This window comes from Pelophylax lessonae (genome assembly GCF_965119305.1).
Source record: "Pelophylax lessonae genome assembly, chromosome: 7".
NCBI lineage: Eukaryota > Metazoa > Chordata > Amphibia > Anura > Ranidae > Pelophylax > Pelophylax lessonae.
The window spans coordinates 51,977,743-52,002,522 of NC_138774.1; the positions used below are offsets into that span (position 1 = coordinate 51,977,743).

General features: G+C 44.4%; 1 protein-coding gene across 1 annotated transcript in view; it reads left to right on the forward strand.

Moving 5' to 3' along the window:
• The first annotated feature begins 1,211 nt into the window (after positions 1 to 1,211).
• LOC309560274 (complement C4-B-like) overlaps positions 1,212 to 24,780 on the forward strand; it is a 249,941-nt gene continuing 226,372 nt past the window's right edge. The window contains exons 1-3 of the mRNA XM_082263867.1: positions 1,212 to 1,361; positions 9,465 to 9,666; positions 21,187 to 21,370. Coding sequence (XP_082119993.1) covers positions 1,249 to 1,361; positions 9,465 to 9,666; positions 21,187 to 21,370 — 499 coding nt within the window. The 5' untranslated portion in view covers positions 1,212 to 1,248. The remainder of the gene's footprint in view (positions 1,362 to 9,464; positions 9,667 to 21,186; positions 21,371 to 24,780) is intronic.

Consider the following 24,780-nt stretch of genomic DNA (forward strand, 5'->3'; position numbering starts at 1 on the left):
CACTGTGCTTGATTGCCCAGCAAACTCTCCTGACCTAACCCACATAGAGAATCTGTAGGGTATGGTCAAGAGGAAGATGAGAGAAACCAGACCCAACAATACAGATGAGCTGAAAGCTACTATCAAAGAAACCTGGGCTTCCATGTGCCACAGGCTGATCACCTCCATGCCACGCCACATTGATGCAGTACAGGCATACCCCGCTTTAAGTACACTCACTTTACATACACTCACGAGTAAGGACACAGCTTGTTCAGCTTGGCATGACACTACTCCCGGTTTTTAACATTGGCGTCTATAGGAAATCTTGGTCAGCTTGACATGGCACTGCTCCCAAACCATAAGTGATAGGGATACCAAACTTAGGGAGCACTGAGAGGGGACCCAGGACTACAACATATCCTTTTTTGTGGCCGGCCAGCTTGCCTAGGTAATCTACCATGTCATAGTCCTGGATCCCCTTAACATGCTCCCCAAGCTTGGTGTCCTTATCACATGGTTTGGGAGCAATGCCATGTCAAGCTGACCAAGATTTCCTATGGAGCTAGTGTATTTACATGCATTGAGAAATGAAAAAAGGTATTGCTTCACTTTAAGTACATTTTCGTTTTACATACATGATCTGGTCCCATTGTGTACGTAAAAGTGTGGTATGCCTGTAATTCATGCAAAAGGAGCCCCGACCAAGTATTGAGTGCATACTATACTGTACATGGACATACAGTACTTTTCAGTAAACCAACATTTCTGTATTAAAAATCCTTTTTATTTATTGTTCTTATGTAATATTCTGATTTTCTGAGATACTGAATTTTGGGTTTTCACTAGCTGTAAGCCATAATCATCAAAATTAAAGGAAAGAAGTGCTTGAAATAGATCACTCTGCGTGTAACGCATCTTTACAAAATGTATGAGTTTCACTTTTTGAATTGATTAACTGAAATAAATTAACTTTTTGATGATATTCTAATTTTATGAGATGCACCTGTTTGTATTTCATCTGCATGTGTAGGTATTTGCCTGGAGTTCATCTTAACTGGGAAAATACATCAACTTCCCTTTATAAAAGCCATGAATGCAAAGGAAGAAAGAAGCATATAACAGGAATGATGTGCATCTGCCAACAAAACATATTTAGATTTGTTTCTAAGTTTAAACACTTTCAGTTTCTAACCAGTGATCAGTGTTTACCTCCTGACCTCTGTCTGCTCATCCCTTATCTTTGTCCAGCCCCCTTTGTTTAAATAAATGCCCTCTTCTCTTACCAGCTCAGTCCACTGCTGCACCATGGGACCGTCTCCTCTCCTGATCTGCCTGCTATGGGCAGGCATGGTTAGCGTGACCGTGGCGAAAACCCCAAAGTAAGTATTATACACCTCTGTTCTATACATCTGTCTATTTTTTTATTTAAAAAAGTATTTCCCCTTAAAAGAAAAGTTGTAAAACCTCTGCAAATGTTCTCACTCGGACAAGTGGATCCTTTGGGGTGGGCAAGCTGGATTATTTGCAGGTTAGCTACTGTGTCAGCATAGCTAATCAGCTATGAGACTGCCAGCACTCTGAGTCGCTAAGCGTATTTTAGGCTCTTTTGGAAGCCTATTGTTTTTTCAGCCTGTGCCTAAGCAGTACAGGACTAGAAGCCAATGGATATTCTAAGGTCCTCCTTAGGAGCAAGGAGGGAAGCAGAGGATTTCCTTTGTCTTGGATTCTAGTACTGTACTGCTTATGCACGGGCTGGTCCTTGAAATGTAGGCACTATGTGGTCTTGAAGAAGGGTCTGTGTATGGCCCCAAAACCTTGGCTTACTTGATGATGTGGTATTGGACTAATAAAAGTGTTATCTATTTGCAATGGAGTACTTATGATGTCTCATCGTTTCACTATGGCTTGCACGGCCCCATCTGCTACAGTGACTACGAGCACCCATCTGTTGCCAGGTTGAACTCTGGAATGAGTTCAGTCTTCACATTCTGATTTACAACTAAGAAGGAGATGGCCACTTCTATAGAAGTCTCAGTATATCCTTCTATAGTATGGTATCAATGCAATTTAAAGTGGTTCAGAGTATGTCCTTCATGTTAGGGAACACAATTCCTCCCAACCAGCAAAGGAGGACGCTACATCTGCGGAATTACGCAGTCCGAATAGCCCAATCACAAAATCGAGTTAGAGAACCAACAAGAACAAGAAGAAGAAAAGAAGGGGGAGGGAAAGGGGAAAGGGGAAAGGACTTCGTGCTCTGCTCCACCTCAACCAGGAGGGAACCAGGAGGGAACCTAGTCAGGGATAGTCTGGGGATCATTTGTTAAAAATCTGATCCACGGGCCCCATACCTTTTCAAACACCATCAATTTATCCTGTAGGGTTGCTGTTAGTCATTCATTTAACATAAGCCAAGAAACTTTATGTTTAAGCTGGTCAAATGGTATAACAGCTGACTTCCAGTATCTGGCTATAGTAATTTTAGCGAAGACAAATATAAAGGTGAGAAGTCATCTGTGTATGCTTGAGGCCTCTTCCACCTTACAACCTAGTGACGCGTGTTTTCGGGGGACTTGGTCAGATTAATTTGAGTAACATTATAGACTCTGGTCCAAAACCGCCTTCCTTTGGGGCATTGCCACCATATATGGTAGGCTGTTCCTTCCTGACCACAGCCCCTTAAACACTTAGACAAAGCTCTTGGGACATAAGTAGCAAATCTGGCCGGTACCATATTCCATCTCAAGAGTACTTTATGGTTTGCTTCGATTATAGAAGTGTCGATGAGTGACCTTCGAAGCAGCTAGCGCCATCGAGTGCCAATCCTCAAGTTCAAAATTTTCCTAGATATCCTGTTCCCATTTGACCATATAGCTCAGTTTAGCTGAGGTATATGTTAGATTAGTATATATTTGTGATATATGACCCCGAATTTTATCGTATCTATGACAAAGGTATTCCGTAGGTGACATGGTTACAAGATCACATTTGCGAGATAATGTATGCAGGTAATGACTTATTTGAGTATACCAAAAATATTCAGAGTCGGGCATTTGATGTTTTTCCATCAAGACTTGTTTGATCTTGATTCCTTTATGGCAGGGGTAATGAATTAAAATTCAAGGAGGTCCGGTTGCTAAAATTTTCTTTGGGCCGAGGTCCGAATCTGAAGTCTTTGCTATGACTCAGAAAGATGGGCAAAACAAAAACGTGTCCATCAGCGTTGCTCTTAACATAAAATATGCTCATCCGAGTGCCCCCTAACACAAAATATGCCCATCAGAGTGCCCCCTAACATAAAATGTGCCCATCAGAGTACCCCCTAACATAAAATGTGCCCATCAGAGTACCCCCCAACATAAAATGTGCCCTTAGCATAAAATTTTCTCATCAGCGTGACCCTTAACATAAAATAAGGGACACGCTGATGGGCACATTTTATGTTAGGGGGCACTCAGATGGACACATTTTATGTTAGGGGGCACTCTGATGGGCACATTTTATGTTAGGTTGCACTCTGATGGGCAAAACAAAACGTGTAAATCAGCGTTGCTCTTAACATAAAATATGGCCATTAAAATGCCCCTTAACATAAAATATGCCCCTCAGCGTGCCCCTTAGCATAAAATATGCCCATCAGCGTGTCCCTTAGCATAAAATATGCCCATCAGAGTGCCCCTTAGCATAAAATATGCCCATCAGAGTAGCATAAAATGTGCCCATCAGAGTGCCCCCTAACAGAAAATGTGCCCATCAGAGTGCCCCCTAACAGAAAATGTGCCCATCAGAGTGCCCCCTAACAGAAAATGTGCCCATCAGAGTGCCCCCTACATTAAATTTGCCCATCAGAGTGCCCCCTAACATAAAATGTGCCCATCAGAGTGCCCCCTAGCATAAAATGTGCCCATCAGAGTGCCCCTTAGCATAAAATAGGCCCATCAGCGTGACCCGTAACATAAAATAAGGGGCACTCTGATGGGCACATTTTATGTTAGGGGGCACTCTGATGGGCACATTTTATGTTAGGGGGCACTCTGATGGGCAAAACAAAACGTGTAAATCAGCGTTGCGCTTAACATAAAATATGCCCATTAGAGTGCCCCTTAACATTAAATATGCCCATTAGAGTGTCCCTTAACATAAAATAAGGGGCATGCTGATGGGCACATTTTATGTTGGGGGCACTCTGATGGGCACATTTTTATTTATGGGGCACTCTAATGAGCACTACAAAATATGCCCATCAATCTGCACACTTTAAAAACCTCCCATCAGCTTTAAGTGCAGCTATGACCACATTCCTTTCTCCCCTTGTGCTCCACATACCTGGAGCCAGGAGCCGAGCCGAGCCAGAAGCCACGAGCAGGGGGACGGGGCGCGCACATAATGTCACGCCCCAACTCGCTGCCTGGCTGAATGGGAGCCGCAGTCAGGAGCGGGGGGCGGGTCGTGCGCGTGACGTCACGCCCCTACTCGCGGCCCGACAGGACACCGGCCGGGTACCGCAGCACACACACAGTATGTCACTGGTTGCTGGGACACCCGCAGTCCCAGCAAACCATTGAATGAATAAAGGAGGCGGCCTCGCGGTCCGGGTGAAAGCATCGTGCGGGCCGCCAATGGACCGCGGGCCCCATTTAGTGACGGCCGCTTTATGGTCACATAGGTCCACAATTCTGCATAAAGCCCTTATTGGACCACTACTCAAAAGCAATTGGAGCGAGGCCTGGGGTGAAGTCCCTTTTTCGTAAGAAGGGAGCTAATGGACTATGGGGTGATTTGAAATTATGAGGTTTGGACAGTCTATCCCATATACTAAGTGACAACGAACGAGAGGGACATAAAATTGGAGGCCTGTTCCTCAGAGGCAGCCACATTGCATGAGAAAATGGCGTAAATTGGCAGGAGTATGATTCCACCTTCATCCTGAGTGCATGAGGCTTCTGGGAATGGAATTTAGTGAGTTGAGCTAGTTGGGAAGCATAAAAGTATTTCAGCAGATCGGTGACTCCCAGACCGCCCTTCTGTTTAGAAGTAAAAAATGTACATTTGTTCAACCTAGGCCTCTTGTCTCTCCAAATAAACTGAAGAAGCTTCTTTTTAAGCTTCTTTTGAAATACCATCAGATCAGATCTAACAAGTGCCATTGGTATAATATAAAAAAAATATAAAATTTGTGGAAGGATATTCATTTTTATAGAATGTAGTTTGCACCATGATGGAGGTTGATGTTGCCATCTAGCCATATCCGCCGTTAAACATATATACAATGCAGGATAGTTTTGGGAACATAAAGTGTTTAAAGAGGACGTCAAGTGGCTACCTAAGTATGGGAGAGCCTCTGGTTACCAGTGAAACTGGTAAGATTGTGCTTTTTAGGTGCTGCACTGTAAAGATGTTTTTAGTGCTCATGATTTGTCCTGATTAATTGTAAGGCCTGAGTTTCTTGAAAAAGGCTGAAGTATTGCATATGATAGTTCTTCGATTATTATTATTATTATTATTATACAGGATTTATATAGCGCCAACATTTTTTTTTGCAGTGCTTTACAATATGAGGGCAGTTACAATACAATTCAATACAGAAGGAATTAGAGGGCCCTGCTCATAACTGTGGGGGTTGATCTGATGGATAAAATAAAAATACAGTTGTTAGATGGCGGAAAAATAGCCCTCTCTGAAGAAGAGGGTTTTCAGGAACCAACTAAAAGCAAGCAGAGTAGGAGATAGTTGGCCAAATTGGGGTAGGGAGTTCCATAGTATAGGAGAAGCTCTGGAAAAGTCCTGGAGGCGAGCATGGGAGTAGGTGACAAGGGAACTAGAGAGTGGAAGGCCTTGGGAGGAACGAAAAGAAAGATTTGGTTGGTATTTTGAGACAAAGTTAGTGATGTAGCTGGGTTCAAAGATGTGGACGGCTTTGTAAGTTTTTGTTAGTATTTTGAACTAAATTCGTTGGTTGAGTGGAAGCCAGTGGAGGGATTGACAGAGAGGAGTAGAAGACACTGAACAGTTGGTAAGGTGGATGAGTCTGGCAGCAGCATTTATAATGGACTGAAGAGGGAATAGCCTATGTAAAGATACCCCCCCCGTGAGGAGGGAGTTGCAGTAGTCGAGGCCGAAGATGACCAGGTAGTTAACTAGGAGCTTTGTGGTGTCGTTGGTTAGGAAGGGGCATATTCCGAAGATCTTGCGGAGGTTGAGGCTGCAAGATTTGGAAAGTGATTGGACGTGGGGCCGAAAGGATAGTTCAGAGTCCAGGATTACACCTAGAACCTTGACATGTGGGGATGGGCTGATAGTAGTGCTATCGATCTTGACAGAGAAGTCAGGGGAAGGGGCATGTGGGGGAGGAAATATTATGAGCTCAGTTTTGGATAGATTGAGTTTGAGGAAGTGGTGTGACATCCAAGCTGATATGTCTGTTAGTAAATTAGTGATACGTGAGATAGATTTTGGTGTCGTCAGTGTAAAAATGGTATTGGAAGCCACGGGAGGCTATCAGCTGACCCAGGTAGAAGGTGTAAATGGAGACTAAGAGAAGTCCAAGGACAGAACCTTGGAGGACCCTGACAGAGAAAAGGTGGAGGAGAGAAGGAAGTAGAATTGTTAGTGACACTAAAAGTGCAGTTGGATAGGTAGGAAGAGAATCAGTGAAGAGTATAGTCATGGAGACCAAAGGTGTTGAGTTTTTCGAGGAGGAGGGGGTGGTCCACTGTGTCAAAAACAGCAGAGAGGTCAAGGAGTATAAATACACAATAGTGTTCATTTATAGCAGAGGTGTCCAACCTGAGGCCCTCCAGATGTTGCAGGACTACATCTCCCATACTACTCTTTCAGCTAAGTGGCTGGCAAGAGAGTATGGGAGATGTAGTCCTCTAACATCTGGAGGGCCGCAGGTTGGATAACCCTGATTTATAGTGTTGGATTTAGCTGTTAGCAGATCGTTTGTGAGCTTTAGGAGAGCAGTTGAGTGGAGTGTTGAGGGGAATCCAGACTGAAGGGGAACAAGAAGGTTATACTCGGCGAGGTGGTCGCTCAGTTGGTTCCAGACCAGATGTTCAAGGAGTTTATATAAAAAGGGGAGCAAGGAGATGGGGCATAGGTTGGTAAGATGTGTGGGGAATAGTGAGGGCTTTTTAAGTGTAGGGGTGACTAACGCATGTTTTAGAGAATTGGGGAAAATGCCAGAAGAGAGGGAGGATTTGAAGATGTGAGTTAGAGATTGTAGGATAGAGCCAGTGGGTGTCCATAGCATTTGCAAGGGAGCAGGGCCCAGGGGGCAGGTGGTTAAGGGCACGTTAGTAAAAAGTTTAGCAACCTCGTCTAAAGTGGTGGAGTTTAATAAAGGAAGTAATAATAGTACCTGTAGACATGGAGTCTTAAGTGGGGAAGGTATCTGTACAGTGGCGATCTCCTCACGAATTGTAGCAATCTTATTTTTGAAGTGATTGGCGATCTCCTGGGCAGTGAGTGAGTTAGTGGGTGGAGGAAGTGGAGGATGAAGTAGACAGTTGATGGTAGAAAAGAGTTGACAAGGACAGGATAATAAGTTGTTAATGAGAGTGATAAAATAGGTCTGCTTAGCAATGAGGACGCAGGAATTGTATTTTTGGAGGGCAGATTTATATTGGTTGAAATCTTCCTGAGACTTATGCCTCGTACACACGTTCCGATAATCGTACGACAAAACTCACTTTCGACCTGATCTCACGATAATCTGATCGTTAGTACACACCTTTCGACAGCCGATCACGACAGTTCATCCAACAAAATCCGAAGGGACGAACAGGAAAACTTCTGCCATACGACATCTTCTCGAACGATAATCATTTCGTCAGTACAGTATGCGTACGCTAAAAGTCGATCGACAAATACCACGCATGATCGGAAACAGTAAAATAATCCGCAGGGCTTCCGATACGTAGCTACGTAAAATACACTTGGTCAGTGAATCGTACGAAGAAAATCTGATGGTTTGTATGCAGAGTTGGTTTTGATTTTAGTAACATACAAAAATTTATGAAACATTAGTCGTACGATTATCGTACAATTATCGGAACGTGTGTACGGGGCATTAGTCTTATGCAACAGGTGCTCAAGAGCGCGGCTATGTTTTTTCAAACTTCTTGTGTCATCAGTTTGCCAAGGTTGTGAGTGGCCTGAGGGGCCTGATTCTGTGTGTAGTGAGGGGGGCAAGTGTGTCCATGGAGGATGACAGTGAAGCAAAGCATTGTAGACAGAAGTGGCTAAGTTGTGACAGGACAGGGGTGAGATTTTGTCATAGAGGTGGTCAGTAGCAGAGTAGAGAAAAGAAGGATTGAAGTGGCAAAGGTTTCTATAGGTAATTGTTAGGTGGTTTGATGGAGAGGAGGTGGAAGAGAGGAAGAGAGTGAAACTAATAAGGTAGTGATCAGAGAGAGGGAAAGGATAGTTGGAGAGGTTGCATAAGTGAGAGAAAACGAGGTCAAAGGTGTTACCCTCAGAGTCCATTCACACTAACGCGACTTGTCAGGCGACTTGTCAGCCTGACAAGTCGCGGTCCCTCGCGTTCCATTGACTGCTACAGGACCCGTTCTAATAGGAGCGACTCAAGTCGCTCTGACTTAGTAAAAGGGTCCTGTACTTCTTCGGGGTGACCTCGTAGCGACTTGCATAGACATTCATTATATGAAGTCCGTGCAAGTCGCGACGAAGTTGCGGTGCACGGGACTTCACAAGTCGCCCCCCGAAGTAGTACAGAGTCATGCGCAGTAGTGTGAATACGAGCTCAGAGTGAGTAGAAGCATGCATCAATTGCTTCAGATCAAAGGAGGAGGTTATACAGTTTGGAAGTAACGGGAGTGTTAGTATTAACAGGGATATTAAAGTCACCGAGAATAATTGTGGGGATTTCAGAAGCAAGAAAGTAGGGTAGCCATTCAGTGTGGAAAAGGGGTTTTTGTCTCTGTATGGCCCAGGTAGTCATTGTTTGCCGCCGTCCCTTGATATAATGCCAAAGATTTGTTTGGGTGCCTCAAACCCAGAGGTTGGGACTTTAAGGGCAAGGTGAAACGTTTTTGTAAAAAGTAGAGTACTATTATTCTACTTTTTACAAAAACGTTTCACCTTGCCCTTAAAGTCCCAACCTCTGGGTTTGAGGCACCTAAACAAATCTTTGGGTAGCCATTCAGAGAAGTCATCAAGAAAGGGTGATACTGATTCAGGGGGCCTGTAGATCACAGCTATCCTTACAGAAACTGCTTCATTACAATGGACCTTCAGCCAGAAATGGTTGCTGAGGATAATGGTCAAGGGAGCGAAACATTTAAAGCAGGTATGCGTCCTCCCTGTATTTTCTAGTGATCTTGTCACTGGTGAATTCTCACTAGCATTAGGGTCCCTAGTGTGACATGGGCCTAATGGTTACTGGTTCATCATGGCATGACAGATGGGGCTCAGAGGACTATAGTACCAGAAAATAATTGTTATTCTCCTGTTCTCAGGTTCCTGGTCGCTGCACCTCGCCTCCTACATGTGGGTGTCAAAGAAGATGTGTGGGTGCAGATGGAGTGGAAGGACAAAGCACCAAATGATGTTGCAGTAGAGATATACCTGCGCAATCAGCAGACCTTTGAAGAGTGCTCAGAACGTTACCGTTTAACTCTGCAGGCGAGGGACAACCATATTAAAAAACAGACTATAGAGGTGAGTGGTGCTCCATGCGCCATGATGCTCAAGGCCAAATTTCCCAGCATGCACACGTAGACACAGTGTCAAAGGCCTGTAAACATTTGTATTAAAAAAAGAAAATGTGCACAGCAAATTTTTAAAGCATAAGTTCCCCTTTTAGAAAATAAATAAATAAATGCATACATTTTTGCAGGAAAAAAATGTGCATGTATTATTTTTTTCTTAGGAGCCTGCAGAGCATTGCACACACGATCAGTAGATCACGGATTCAGTGTCAGGCTCCTGCAGGCACAGCCTCCAACTTGCCTGTCTGCACCTCCATAAGGGCTGGAAGAAGCGTCAATGAACTGGTGGAAGATGGGAATTGTAGTTCAATTCATTCACAGAACACTGTCAGTGAATGAATGAATGAATGAATGAATGAATGAATGAATGAATGAATGACGAAGAGTTGAAGCTGTTATAGCTGCAAAGGGTGGGCCAACTCAATATTGAACCTTATGGACTTAGACTGGGATGCCATTTACCACTTCTGGACCAGACCATTTTTTTCGATATAGCACTTCGTTACTTTAACTGACTGTTGCGTAGTCGTGCAACGCTGTTCGCAAATAAAATTGATGTCCTTTTTTTCCACAAATAAAGCCTTCTTTTGGTGGTATTTGATCATCTGTGCAATTTTTATTTTTTACGCTATAAAAAAAGCGACAATTCTGAAAAAAGCTATATTTTTTACCTTCTGCTATAAAACATTCCCAATACAAAAAAATTAAAAATTAAATTTTTTCATAATTTTAGGCCAATTTTGCCACATATTTTTGATTAAAAAAAATCCCAATAGGTGTATATTGATTGGTTTGTGCAAAAGTTATCGCGTCTACAACTAGGAGAAAGATTTATGTCATTTTCTTTTTTCTAGTAATGGCCAGCGATCAGCAATTTTTAGTGGGACTGCAACCTTGTGGCGGACAGATCGGACACCTAACTGACATTTTTGACACTTTTGGGGGGACCAGTGACATTACTACAGTAATTAGTGCTAAAAATATGCATTGTTACTTTACTAATGACACTGGCAGGGAAGAGGTTAACACCAGAGGGAATCAAAGGGTTAAATGTGTCCCTAGGGGATTCTTTCTAACTGTGTGGGGGATGGGCTTTCTCCATGAACACATAGACCTGTGTTTCTAAATAGGAGGAACACAGGATCCCTGTGTTCATAACTGACAAAACAGCAGTCTGCCGTGTTTACGATGACAAACCGCCGTCCTGTCTCCACGAGGAGCGATCGCAGGTGCCCGGCGGCAATCGCGGCCGCCAGACTCGCTAATCGGCTCCCTCTTGGTGAATGGGTGGAGCAACGTACAGATACGTCGTTTCGCAGGACAGAGCCGACCTGCCGCAGTTAAACTGCGGCGGATGGTCGGCAAGCAGTTAAAGTTCATGTGCGTGTAAAGGCAGGCGTCTTAATACTTTTGACAATATAGTGTATATATCTATACAGTATATATATATATATTTATAAATTTATGTTACACATATACTATATATACAACCCCACACCATAATGCCCCCTCCACCAAATGATTTGGACCAGTGGTCCATAAAGACATGGATGAGTGAGTTTGGGGTGGAGGAACTTGACTGGCCTTCACTGAGTCCTGACCTCAACCCAATAGAACACCTTTGGGATGAATTAGAGCGCAGACTGTGAGCTGAGCCTTCTCTCCAACATCAGTGCCTGAATTCACAAATGCGCTTCTGGAGGAATGGTCAAACATTCCCATAGACACACTCCTAAACCTTGTGGACAGCCTTCCTAGAAGAGTTGAAGCTGTTATAGCTGCAAAGGATGGGCCAACTCAATATTGAACCCTATGGACTAAGACTGGGCAGCCATTAAAGTTCATGTGGGTAAAGGCAGGCGTCCCAATACTTTTGGTAATATTGTTTATTTTTTAAGAACCCTCCACCCTATGATGGTCACCCTCTGGTATTTGCTTGGGTAGAATATCTAGTGACACCAAAGTGCTGCCAGCAATAGCCAGTAGCCAGTAGTACCCAGTTTTTGTTGATAATAGCACACTCTAAGGTACACCTGCCACCCTCATGTATCAGCATTGGCCACTCAAGCCTCAAGCACATTGAAACTGTGAGGAGAAAAGGGGCATGCTAAGTACTCCCTTATACCCCATAGTACTAGGATTTTATTTGAGCGGTGTTGGGGACTGGAGTGGCTGGCACCAATGGATAGTGAGTTTGGCTTTTAAAGTGTACCTACAGGGCAAACACCAGGTTCATTTTAATGGCAGGCCTGCCAACTGCACATTCCTACTTATCCTTCACTTCCCTGCTGCAAATAAAAATTTTGACTTTTCAGCCACTCAGGCACCCAGCACTGCCGCGTGAGTTGAATACAGAGTCCTAAGATGCGGTTTGCTTGCAATAGCCAAACTGAGCCGCAGTGGATAGAAGATAGGTACGAATGTGCAGATAGTGGGACCAAAAGAGAGGCTGCCATGGGGGTCTTCATCAGGAGAGGGGGCACAAAAAAACAGAACATGCAACCTATGCTACTAAAGTAGTTCACAGCTCATAGGGGCGTGCAATTTTTGTTGTGGACCTTGTCCCAACACTATACCCAGTTTTAACCTGTTCAGTCCATTGGATGTATCTAACATCTGAAGAGGTTAAATAAGCTCAGGGCTGCTGCAAAAAAGGTGCCACGAGAGACGCGCATGTTTTCTAGAAGCGTTTGGGATGCCATTAACAATTAATGGCACCCGCTTGCATCCAACAAGGGGAATGTGTTCCTGTGCGGTTTGGGAAACGCTTCACAAGTGGTGTGAATGAGCCCTTAAAGAAGCTCTGTAAATTTACAAGGTTCCCTCAATGGGTACCTGACAGGAGCAACTTTATAAACTATTACATTACAACTATTACATTGTTAACACACAGGGAGGGTTTAATTCCGGTTCTAATATACACTATGTTACCAAAAGTATTGGGACGCCTGCCTTTACACACACATGAACTTTAATGGAATCCTAATCTTAGTCCGTAGAGTTCAATATTGAGTTGGCCTCCAGGGGGAAATCTGGCAAATTCCCAGGTGTGCTGACGACATCATGGTAACCTATGATTTGGTTTCCCTAAATCGTACCTGCTGTATCAGTCACCTTCACTATGGTGGTGTAACCTTGAGACAGATTATTGTGCAACTGCATGGGTAAACAAGAAAGGTCGAATTGCAAGAGAACTGCAATAACTGGAACGTTCTCTTGTCATGTATTGCTTAGTTTACAATAAATGACAAGTGGATGAAACTCTCATTTCCAGGATTTCTCTCATGTTGCTTCTTTTAAACCCCCGTACACACGTACCGATTGTCGGCCGTAAATATTCGGCCGCCGACCGATCGGCCGATTGTAGGCTTGTTAGTATGATGCTTCCGACAGCGCATTTTCGGCCGAACAGAATCTGTCGTGCAGACTATAAAATTTTTGTTGGCCGTCACCAGAACGGCCGATTGTTCGCCAGTCAGTATAGATTTCGGCCGACAGACAGCAGATTAGCAAGACTGGGCATGCTCAGAGAAGAAAAAAAAAGACAAGGAAAGTTAACCATCACATGACATCACTTCTGCAGTTGGCTGTTGTTGGCCGACAAAATTTGTGTGCAGTCTTTTGCAGTTTTCAACAGACACGACAGCCCTGGACAAAAGACGGCCGATCGTTCGGCCGACGATCAGTACGTGTGTACGGGGCTTTACAGCAAATCCTGTCCACATGCAACCAGAAACCCACTAGATCTAAAAGCGTTTAACTTTTTCATAAGCAAAAAAAAAGATGTACAGTAGATTTCATGACCATTTCTGACTGCAGGTCCAGATCGAACCCAGCAGTTTGCATTCCTTTATTTGGCAATAGCTCTATGATTGATTTGACTTTCTAAATCACTTTACATCATGGCTGACAAATGGACAAAAATACTATATACAGTATATGTATAATATACGTTTATAAATATTTACTATATATATATATATATATATATATATATATATATATATATATATATATATAGTCAAAAGTATTGGGACACCTGCCTTTACACACACATGAACTTTAATGGCATCCCAGTCTTAGTCCGTAGGGCTCAAGATTGAGTTGGCCCACCCTTTGCTGCTTCAATTCATCTGGGAAGGCTGTCCACAAGGTTTAGGAGTGTGTCTATGGGAATGTTTGACCATTCTTCCAGAAGCACATTATGAGGTCAGGCACTGATGTGGACAAGAAGGCCTGGCTCGCAGTCTCCGCACTTATTCATCCCAAAGGTGTTCTATTGGGTATTTATTATTTATATATATATATATATATATATTTTTTTTTTTTTTATTTCTTTCACTTTCAATGATAACAGTAAACAGGATAAATAGAGTGGGGGAATCTCCCTAATGGGGGCACGGACAGCAACAAAAAATGACAAATATTCCAATTCCTCTCCAGTCTATCAAAACTAAAAAAAAAAAAGTTTTGCCTATAGTAATTCTTTAATCTATCAATGCTGCACCAGATAGCTCTGATACAGCCCTGGCCTATGTGGTAGCTGTCACTTGCAGCTGTGTCGGTCTCAAGTAATGACCAATCAGTGTGAATCTTGATCATGTGATTGTCATGGTATGATCAATCATGGCAATCACATGAAGTTTGTTTCTCAACAATCCTTTGGGTCCTTTCACATGGAACAGAGTCCTTTCTGCTTAGCGGGGTGATCGATCTGCCGATCCCCGCTGAGCAGGCAGATGACAGCTCCGTCTCTGCTCTGTGTGCAGAGACGGAGCTGTCAGATCCCTGCTGTCCTCTATGGGGAGATTGGATGAGAACCGACCGCCTGTCCGTTCTCATCCGATCCCATCCGATCCGCCAGACAGATGGAAAATAGGGTTTCCATCCGTCCAGATTTCACAGACAGGATCTGAATTGGATAGCAGCGGGTGTCAGCGGAGATGTCTCCGCTGACATCCACTGCTCCATAGGGGTGCATGGAGCATTTGATCAAGTCCGCCTGAAAAATTGACAGACGAATTGGATCGGATCGCCCGTGTGAAAGGGGCCTTTTTCTTTCCAGTTGTCAGTATGCTGTGTTCATGAAGCTTTAGGACCAATTCATACCATATGCTGTGACAGACATTTTACCGCATTGATTAAAAATGTCTGTCACCGCAGAGACACACAAGAAAAAATTGTTTCCTATGTGTCCTATTCCCCCTGCAACGCAGCCTAACTAATAAAATGCAGTGAATGAAGAGAACATTTTCTACACTTCAAAAAAAGTTAGTACAAAACAAAAAAATTAAAAAGAGGAGAAGTGGAATGCAAATAATCGTGAATCGTAATGCAGAGCGGTAAATCCCTCCAGCTGCTCTACGATTTCGCAGAGGAGCAGTGTGAATTGGCCAGGGCTGGATTAAGAACATCATGGGCCTGGTGCTGAGGATTTTGGTGGTTCAGGGCTTCAGGTATGAATGAACACAGTCTGTAAACGGTAAGAATCAGTACCCAGAGAGCAGGGGGAATCTGATGGACAGTCTGGGGTGAATGGTGCAGGGGGTGGGGGCAATTATGAGCACTGATCTCCCTATGGCTCACAAAGGAAGCAGCTGAAAGTTGCAGGAGGGAGAAGAGGAGAAGCAGCTTTCAGCTGCTTCATAAAGAGTCAAAGAGGGTGATTGGTGCTTGTATTTGCCCCTACCACCGCACCCATAAACCTCCCACTGTCATATTTCCCCTGCTGCAGAATGTGGCAGGAGCCATGTGGCCCTCCTACTGGCCCTGAGCCGAACAATCAGTCTGCCCCTACTGGGCCTATATTAAAGTAGGGGCCTGGAGCTGCAGCTCCAATAGCCCCTACGTTAATCTGGCCCTGGAATTGGCCCTTACACAAGGCTAGGGGTTTTTATTTTCCAGAAACGTGACTGCAGATTTTAGATCTCATTGGACTAAGTTGAAAATTACTGTCATTTGGTGTTTCAGCTTGTGAACTGAACTCATTGTATCTCTTTGTCTGTACATATAAAAAAAAATACATGGTAATAATTGATAAAAGCAAAAAAAAAAAAAAAAAAAGTAAATATATATATATATATAAAGAAAAGTAATAGAAAGTAAATTGTCCAGTGAGGACACTAGTTCTGGTGACTTGGGGGTTCCCAAGGAATTCCCCTAATTTTGCAAAGATTTCCTCACACTTTCTGTTTGGCTATGGGACAGGAAGAAGTATTTAGATAAGCAAATGCTGCGCCTAAATTGTGAATAAGAAGAGCCAGTACTATATGAAGCGTGCTAAAAAAAATAAAGGTACAATGTGATAAAAGGGGGTGCCAAACAGAATTTGTGCGTGCCACCAGTGCACACAGTAAAGCCCCGTACACACACACAGATCGTCGTCATACAAATGTTCGTCTTTTCTCCCCGGGATGTCGGTGTCTGTTGAAAAGTGCAAAGACAGCACAAGGACAGCACAAGAATTTTGTCCGCAGACTTCAGCTGACTGCAGAAGTGATGTCATGTAATGGTTAACTTTCCCTGTGTTTTTTATTTTCTGAGCATGCCCAGTCTTGCAAATCTGCGGTCTGTCGGCTGATTTCTGTACTGACAGGCGAACAATCGTCCGTTCTGGTGTCCGCAGACAAAAATTTTCATGTTTGCAAGAAAGACTCTTGTCCGCGGATTGTGTGCAGACAGCTGTCGGAGGCACCATACTAACACGCATACAATCAGCAGATCTTTCGTCCGCCGACGTTTGTATGACGACGATCTGCGTGTGTGTACGGGGCTTAAGATTGCGCTTACCGGAAACCAAATGGACTCAACTACCTATTAGGGAGGGAGTCAACCAAGCTAGTGTGATAATAAAATTACTAGTAAGATCCTGCATCCACTGGTCATATAATAGGACTCACTCCTCCACGCGATCCGATATGGCAAGATTCAACGTGTGCAGATCATTCTCCCAATAGATGGATTCAAGTAAAAATATACTGATACCCACACAATGTGTAAATCCATAATATGCAGTTTATTTAACCAGTTCTGGACTGGAAGGATTTGCCCCCTTTATGCCCAGACCATTTTTTGCTATTCGGCACTGCATTATTTACCGAAAAATTGCGCGGTTATGCAAAGCTGTACCGAATTAAAATTGATGTCCTTTTTTCCCACAAATATAGCTTTCTTTTGGTGGTATTTGATCACCTGTGCGATGTTTATTTTTTGCACTATAAACAAAAAAAGAGCGACAAGTCTGAAAAAAATATATATATATTTTCACATTCTGCTATATAACACTCCCAAAAAAAAAATAAAAAAATCTAAATTTTTCATCCTTTTAGGCTACTTTGTATTCTGTTACATATTTTTGGTAAAAACAATCGCAATGAACGTATTTTGATTGATTTGTGCAAAAGTTATCGCGTCTACAAACTAGGGGAAAAATGTATGTCATTTTTATTTAAATTTTCACTAGTAATGGCGGCGATCTGCAATTTTTAGCAGGACTGCGACATTGCAGCGGACAGATCGGAGCCCTAACTGACATTGACACTTTTGGGGGGACCAGTGACATTACTACAGTAATCAGAGCTAAAAATATGCACTGTTACTGTAATAATGACACTGGCAGGGAAGGGGTTAACCCAGGGGCCATCAAAGGGTTAAATGTAAGCCTAGTGTTTTCTAACTGTGGGGGATGGGCTTGTGAAATGATCATAGAGACCTGTGATCCTATATAGAAGGATCACAGGCACTCTATGATCATTTCAGAGAGAAGAACGGTCAGCTGTGTCTACAACAGCTGACCGTCCTCTCTCAGTGGGGAGCGATCGCGGATGCCCGCCGGCAATCGGTGCCACCAGCCCCATGCATCGGCATCCCCGCAGCCTAGTGGGGGGGAAGCGTGCCGCCGGCGGTGCATGCTCGCCCTCCAGCACCACGCACGCGACCGACGTAGTTTATACGTTGGTTTGAGCAGCCAAGCCAGCCTGCCGCAGTAAAACTGGGCAGGCTGTCGGCAAGTGGTTAAAACTCTTACATTAATGTAGAAACAACAGCACTATATATGTACAAAACTCCATAGAGGATAACCATCTAAACGCAATAACCTGTGTAGGGACTCGACCCAAACAGAGAAGGGTGCGGGGGAAAGCTTCACAATAGGACACAGATGGCGAAAAAAAAATCTGACAGGGGTGATAGCCTTACCTTGCTCTATCCAATATGGATAGAGCAGGGGTATGTCTCTACCAGCATTGCACATCTAGAGGGTGAAATTTTTGGCTATTCTTCTTTACAAAATAGCTCAAGTATGTCATATTGGATGGAGAGCGTCTGTGAACAGCAATTTTCAAATCTTGCCACAGATTCTCAACTGGATTTAGGTCTGGACTTTGACTGGGACATTCTAACACATAAATATGCTTTGATCCAAACCATTCCATTGTAGCTCTGGCTGTATGTTTAGAGTCATTGTCCAAGTGGAAGGTGAACCTCCGCCCCAGTCTCAAGTCTTTTGCAGACTCTAACAGGTTTTCTTCCAACATTGTCCTGTATTTGGCTCCATCCATCTTCCCGTCAACTCTGATCAGCTTCCTTGTCCTTGCTGAGGAAAAGTATCCCACAACATGATGTTGCCACCACCATGTTTCACAGTGGGGATGGTGTGTTCAGGGTGATGTGCGGTGTTAATTTTCTGCCACACATAGCGGTTTGCTTTCAGGTCAAAAAATTCAATTTTGAATCTATTTAATCTGACCAGAGCACCTTCTTCCACATGTTTGCTGTGTCCCTCCACATGGCTTCTCGCAAACTGCAAATGAGACTTTTTATGGCTTTCTTTCAAAAATGGCTTTCTTATTGCCACTCTTCCATAAAGGCCAGATTTGTAGAGTACACAACTAATAGTTGTCCTGTGGATCTCTGCAGCTCCTCCAGAGTTACCATGGGCCTCTTGGTTGCTTCTCTGATTAATGCTCTCCTTGCCCTGCCTGTCAGTTTAGGTGGACGGCCATGTCTTGGTAGGTTTGCAGTTGTGCCATACTCTTTCCATTTTCGGATGACGGATTGAACTCTGCTCTGTGAGATGTTCAAAGCTTGGGATATTTTTTTTATAACTTAACCCTGCTTTAAACTTCTCCACAACTTTATCCCTGACCTGTCTGGTGTGTTCCTTGGCCTTAATAATGCTGTTTGTTCACTAAGCTTCTCTAACAAACCTCTGAGGGCTTCACAGAACAGCTGCATTTATACTGAGATTCAATTACACACAGGTGAACTCTTTTTCTTCTGAAGGCAATTGGTTCCACTAGATTTTAGTTAGGGGTATTGCAGTAGAAGGGGCTGAATACAAATGCACGCCACACTTTTCAGATATTTATTTGTATAAAAATGTTGAAAACCATTTATCATTTTCCTTCCACTTCACAATTATGTGCTACTTTGTGTTGGTCTATCACATAAAATCCCAATAAAATACATTTACGTTTTTAGTTGTAACATGACACAATGTGGAAAATGTAAAGGGGTATAAAATACTTTTCTTCAAGGCACTGTAGGAACACCAACAGCTGCCTAGTTCTACAATGGAACATGCTGTATGTTACCATGCTCTAACCATGGCTGAGAATAATAATTTCCATATTGCAGCCAGGGAAAGGTTAATGAAAAAAGGGACTGATATGCAATGAGAAATGTAACTAGTGCCTACTATCAAGACAGGGGAGTCCCTCTAATCCAAGGATGGGTAACCTACGGCCCGCGGGCCGTATGCGGCCCCTGAAGCCAACTGATCCGGCCCTGCCATTGGGCTGCCTCAGGAGGGGAAGGGGGAGCGCCTCCTGATTACACACAGAGCGGGTTCCTCTGCTTATCCGGTGCGGCCGCTGTCATACAAAGTCACGCCTTCTACCTATGATAGACAGCACAGTGGTGACGTCTATCATAGGAGTCGGTCCAGGAGGCGTGACTTCGTATGACAGCGTCTGCGCTGGATAAGTAGAAGAACCCTGCTCTGTGTGTAATCAGGAGGCACTCTAATTCCCATGCGCTCTGCATTGATGGGGGCACTAATCACTCTGCATTGATGGGGGCGCTAATCACTCTGCATTGATGGGGGCAGTAATCATTCTGCATTGATTGCGGCACTAATCACTCTGCATTGATGGGGGCGCTAATCACTCTGCATTGATGGGGGCACGAATCATTCTGCATTGATTGGGGCACTAATCACTCTGCATTGATGTGGACGCTAATCACTCTGCATTGATGGGGGACACTAATCACTCTGCATTGATAGGGGCACTAATCACTCTGCATCCATCACATTAGGGGTGAGTTAATTAAATGTATGACCAAATATAACAGGCACATTTTTAAGTTGATAATTTTGTACGGCCCCCGAATGATTTTAAAAATACCCAAATGGCCCTCAGCAGAAAAAAGGTTCCCCACCCCTGCTCTAATCCAATGTTGAAATTATCCCTGGGAACAGACTTGTAAGAGGAGTCTTAGTGCCGGTTAACACATATGTAATGTCAGACATCCAGGGCTGCTGTTAGAAATCACGGGGCCCTGTACAGCCTACCTGGCAGGGCCCCATACACAACATAACAGAGAACTTAAAGAAAATAAAATGTATAACTTTTTTTTTTAAATGTCAATAATTTTTACAATTATTTTATTTTATATTTTCTTAAAATTATTTATTACAATGTTAATGATTATTTTTTATAGTTTTTTTTTTTTACAGGACAGGGAAGCCTATAGCACTGCGGGGGGGGGGGGGGGATCAGAAGCAGGCAGAACAGGGAGGGGGGTCCGTGTCGGAGAAGCAATTACCTGTGTCTGTGTCTCTCCCTGCAGCAGCAGAAAGCTGGCAGTAGGGAGAGAAACTGGCTTTCAGCTGCTGCGGACAGCCGCACAGGGCTTCCTTCTGTATTTTGCCCCTCCACCCGACTGCACCGATTCCCCGCGCTGTTGGGGCTCCCCTGTATGCCCGGACCCCCTACAGTAGGACTGATGGCCCCCCCCCTATCAGCGGCCCTGCAGACATCGCATTTGATTCGCAGCGCACTGCAAATCACATGCAATGTCTGTGCGTTGCAAATTCAGCCATAGAGATTGTATGGCTGAATTTGCATCGCATTTGAACCAAAGTCACACAGGACACTTTTTTTGGTCCACACCAGAATCGGATCGCATAGGTGTTCACACCTATGCGATCCGATCCATGTCCGAACTGACAGTTTGCACTGCGATATGCAAACTGATCTGGGGTGTTGTTAACCTTGTATTGACATCCCCAGCGATTCGCATATGACAGTGTGAACTGCCTGCGAGTCGAGTGCGATGCGGGAACCCACAGTGGATTTGCAGGGTTCCCGCATCGCATATGTGTGAACCGGCACTGAAGGTTTGTTTAGGGTATGTTGGTGTCGTGGACATCTCTGTTGACTGCTCATTCTCTTTTTTATCCCCTCAGCTTACCCCCAGAAGGGCCACTACATGTAGGTTGGATGAGCGGAGGGCTAACAGGTATGTCCAGCTGGTTATGACTAGTGCCGTCCTTGGATCAAAACCAAGCGTCGTGTCCATACCTGTGTCCTACAAGAGAGGCTACATCTTCATCCAGACTGACAAGAGCGTGTACAACCCTAAAGAATCAGGTATCTATCTATCTATCTATCTATCTATCTATCTATCTATCTATCTATCTATCTATCTATCTATCTATCTATCTATCTATCTATCTGTAGCACTGCCCCCTAGAGGACTGCCGAGTATTACACTTTCTGGATTCCCCTGGGTTACCTTAAGCAACTGATAGTAGATAATTAGCATTTAAAGTCCTTGGCTCAGTCAATAATCAATCCAGGGGATGTTGGTTTTTGTGTTTTTATTTGGAACTGGGATAGGAGAAGGGATGAGTGGGATACTCCGACTATGAACTATGCACAATCCTGAGGACAACTAGCTGTAGTGTGCAGCAAGGCCGCTGCTTCACCTTGCCACTGAAGCGAAGATAGATAACGTGTTCCCATTTGAATTACTCTTCAGGGTTCTAACTTGGCACACTCTTTCTCACTTGCTGTGTGTGCTGAACTCCTGTCCACTGACTCTCCCCTGGAGTGGTCCCCTTCCTGGGAAGACCCCCGGCAAGCTTCCCAGTACTCACGGACAATGTTTTTCCCAAGGTTGCTCTGCCTCCAACTCCACTTGTCAGTTCTCCTGGACCTCCTGGGTCAGCTCCACACTCCTGGTCCACAAGGCTGACCGTCTGTGACCACCATCCACTGCAGCAGAAGGAGGGACAACTGTCACCCTCCTCCTGGGACCTGGCTTCCCGCCCAAAGACACCCTGTCACATGTGCCCTTGGCTTTTATAACATATCCCAGGATGCACCACTGTTTGTGCCAACCCACTGGGATATTTACAAAAGCCTGTGTGTCACTGGCTGGGTTTCCTCCACTGTCCAACAGGCTCCCCCATTGGATACAGTGGGGACACTCCCTTAGCCCAGATGAATCACACATGCAGCCGGAAAAAATACAAATCAAGCTCCCCTGATAAGCAGATGGAGACACTAGGCTTTACCTACTTAGGAGGGTGCTATCTATCTATCTATCTATCTATCTATCTATCTATCTATCTATCTATCTATCTATCTATCTATCTATCTATCTATCTATCTATCTATCCTGCATCTATCCCTATCATAAAGAAAACTTATGATAGTTGTTCTGTGTCACAATATACCCACCACATCCCATATATCGTACCCAGAATCACCAAATTGTTGTAGCAAAGGACTTTCCAGAGCATATAAATAGTGTGGCACAATAAAACAAACACAATTATAAAATATACAAAGTTTATTGTACAAATAATAAAAACATACATGGGTACAATGCCATACAAAAATGGGTTAAAGGAGTTGTAAAGCCAGAAGTTTTTTTTTTTTATCTTAATGCATTTATGCATAGGACTGCAGCTATAACTCCAGGTAAAATGTGAGAAAACCCCCTTTACATTACACGGCCCCCTGCACATTACACAGCCCCACACCTCTGCTTACCTTTACATTACACAGCCCCACACCTCTGCTTACCTTTACATTACACAGCCCAGCACCACTGCTTACCTTTACATTACACAGCCCAGCACCACTGGTTCCCTTTACATTACAAAGCCCCCGCACCTCTGGACCCCTTTACATTACAATGCCCCTGCACCACTGAACCCTTTTACATTACACAGCCCCCGCACCTCTGGATCCCTTTTCATTACACAGCCCCCACACCTCTGGACCCCTTTACATTACAAAGCCCCTGCACCACTTGACCCCTTTACATTACACAGCCCCCGCACCTCTGGACCCCTTTACATTACACAGCCCCCACACCTCTGGACCCCTATACATTACACAGCCCCTGCACCTCTGGAGCCCTTTACATAACACAACCCCCACACCTCTGGACTCTTTACGTTACACAGCCCCTGCACCTCTGGACCCCTATACATTACACAGCCCCTGCACCTCTGGACCCCTATACATTACACAGCCCCTGCACCTCTGGAGCCCTTTACATAACACAACCCCCACACCTCTGGACTCTTTACATTACACAGCCCCCACACCTCTGGACCCCTATACATTACACGGCCCCTGCACCTCTGGAGCCCTTTACATAACACAACTCCCACACCTCTGGACTCTTTAAGTTACACAGCCCCTGCACCTCTGGACCCCTATACATTACACAGCCCCTGCACCTCTGGATCCCCATTGCGAGGCCACTGCATGTGAAACTCAGTATACAGTTTAAAGAAGATCACAAGGGGGAAGGTAAGAAGCCTTTATTGCAGAAGAGCCATAGTGTGTCCTATGGCACACTACTAATACCCTCCTGCTCACCATTTTTTTTGGGGGGGCAACAATTGCTCTTTAAAATCGATTTTGTCTGGAGTCGGATGTTAAAGAATAACTTTACCATGGGGTGAAGTGGTAACATGCTGCTGCTAGGGGCAACAAGTACAAGAGGAGGATGATATGACAGCCAGACAGCGGGGGACAGCGGGGAAGTGGTACTGGCAGGGGTGATAGGTCTCATGTATAGTAAGGGGAGCAGTTCATAGTCTACCTCCCAAGCTGTCGATGCCCTGGACCTGCATGGTGAAGACCTAGCCGCATGGTGGCAAAGAGAAAGAATTAAATGTGCGCGCATGAGGGTTTGTGCTGGTTCCCAACAGGACCCACTCTGTTACAGGTGGATAAGTGGCAGAGTCCAGCTGAACTGGTGGAAAGGGACACTGCTCTGTGGTGTCTCCTTCAAAATGTCGCATTCTGAGCAGGTTTATGTATCGTGGGATTGTGGGTCCGGGGGGCACCTGTATGGCAGCATCAAGTCATGATACAGAGACACCGGGGCTCGCTTCTAAGTTGGGATACCGCCATGACTAGGGTATAAAAGATGATTTTGTCTCTGTGAACTGCTTGACCAACACTCTCCCTTATTTCTTTACCCAAGTAAAACACTGGACACCATAATTGGAGTTTAATGGCCAAAGCAGCCTTTTATTAAACCAAATTGTATAAATAACATACATAAATTTTACCAGCAACAGTAAGTACATTCTGAAATTTGGAGCCCCCAAGGTCCTTGTAGGCACCACTACTTCACGTACCTGCTTAACCAAACTTAGGCCTCCAGACGCAAAACACCGACTCGGAGACAACACCACTATTAGCAGGTACAACCCAGACAAACCACAGGGAGCCGTACGGTCACGTACCTGCTTAACCAAACTTAGGCCTCCAGACGCAAAACACCGACTCGGAGACAACACCACTATTAGCAGATACAATCCAGACAAACCACAGGGAGCCGTACCCAAGACGGGTCCCTACCAATTTTTATTTATCAAATAAAGCACATACAAGGACCTTGTACCCCGCCAGCTGCCTTTGACATACCACCCAGGAAAACAGCCCAAAATCACACAAGAACGTAAACACCAAACAAAAGGGGAGGGAGGGTGGGAAGTTGTTTCAATGCTGTCTCTCTCGTGACTGAA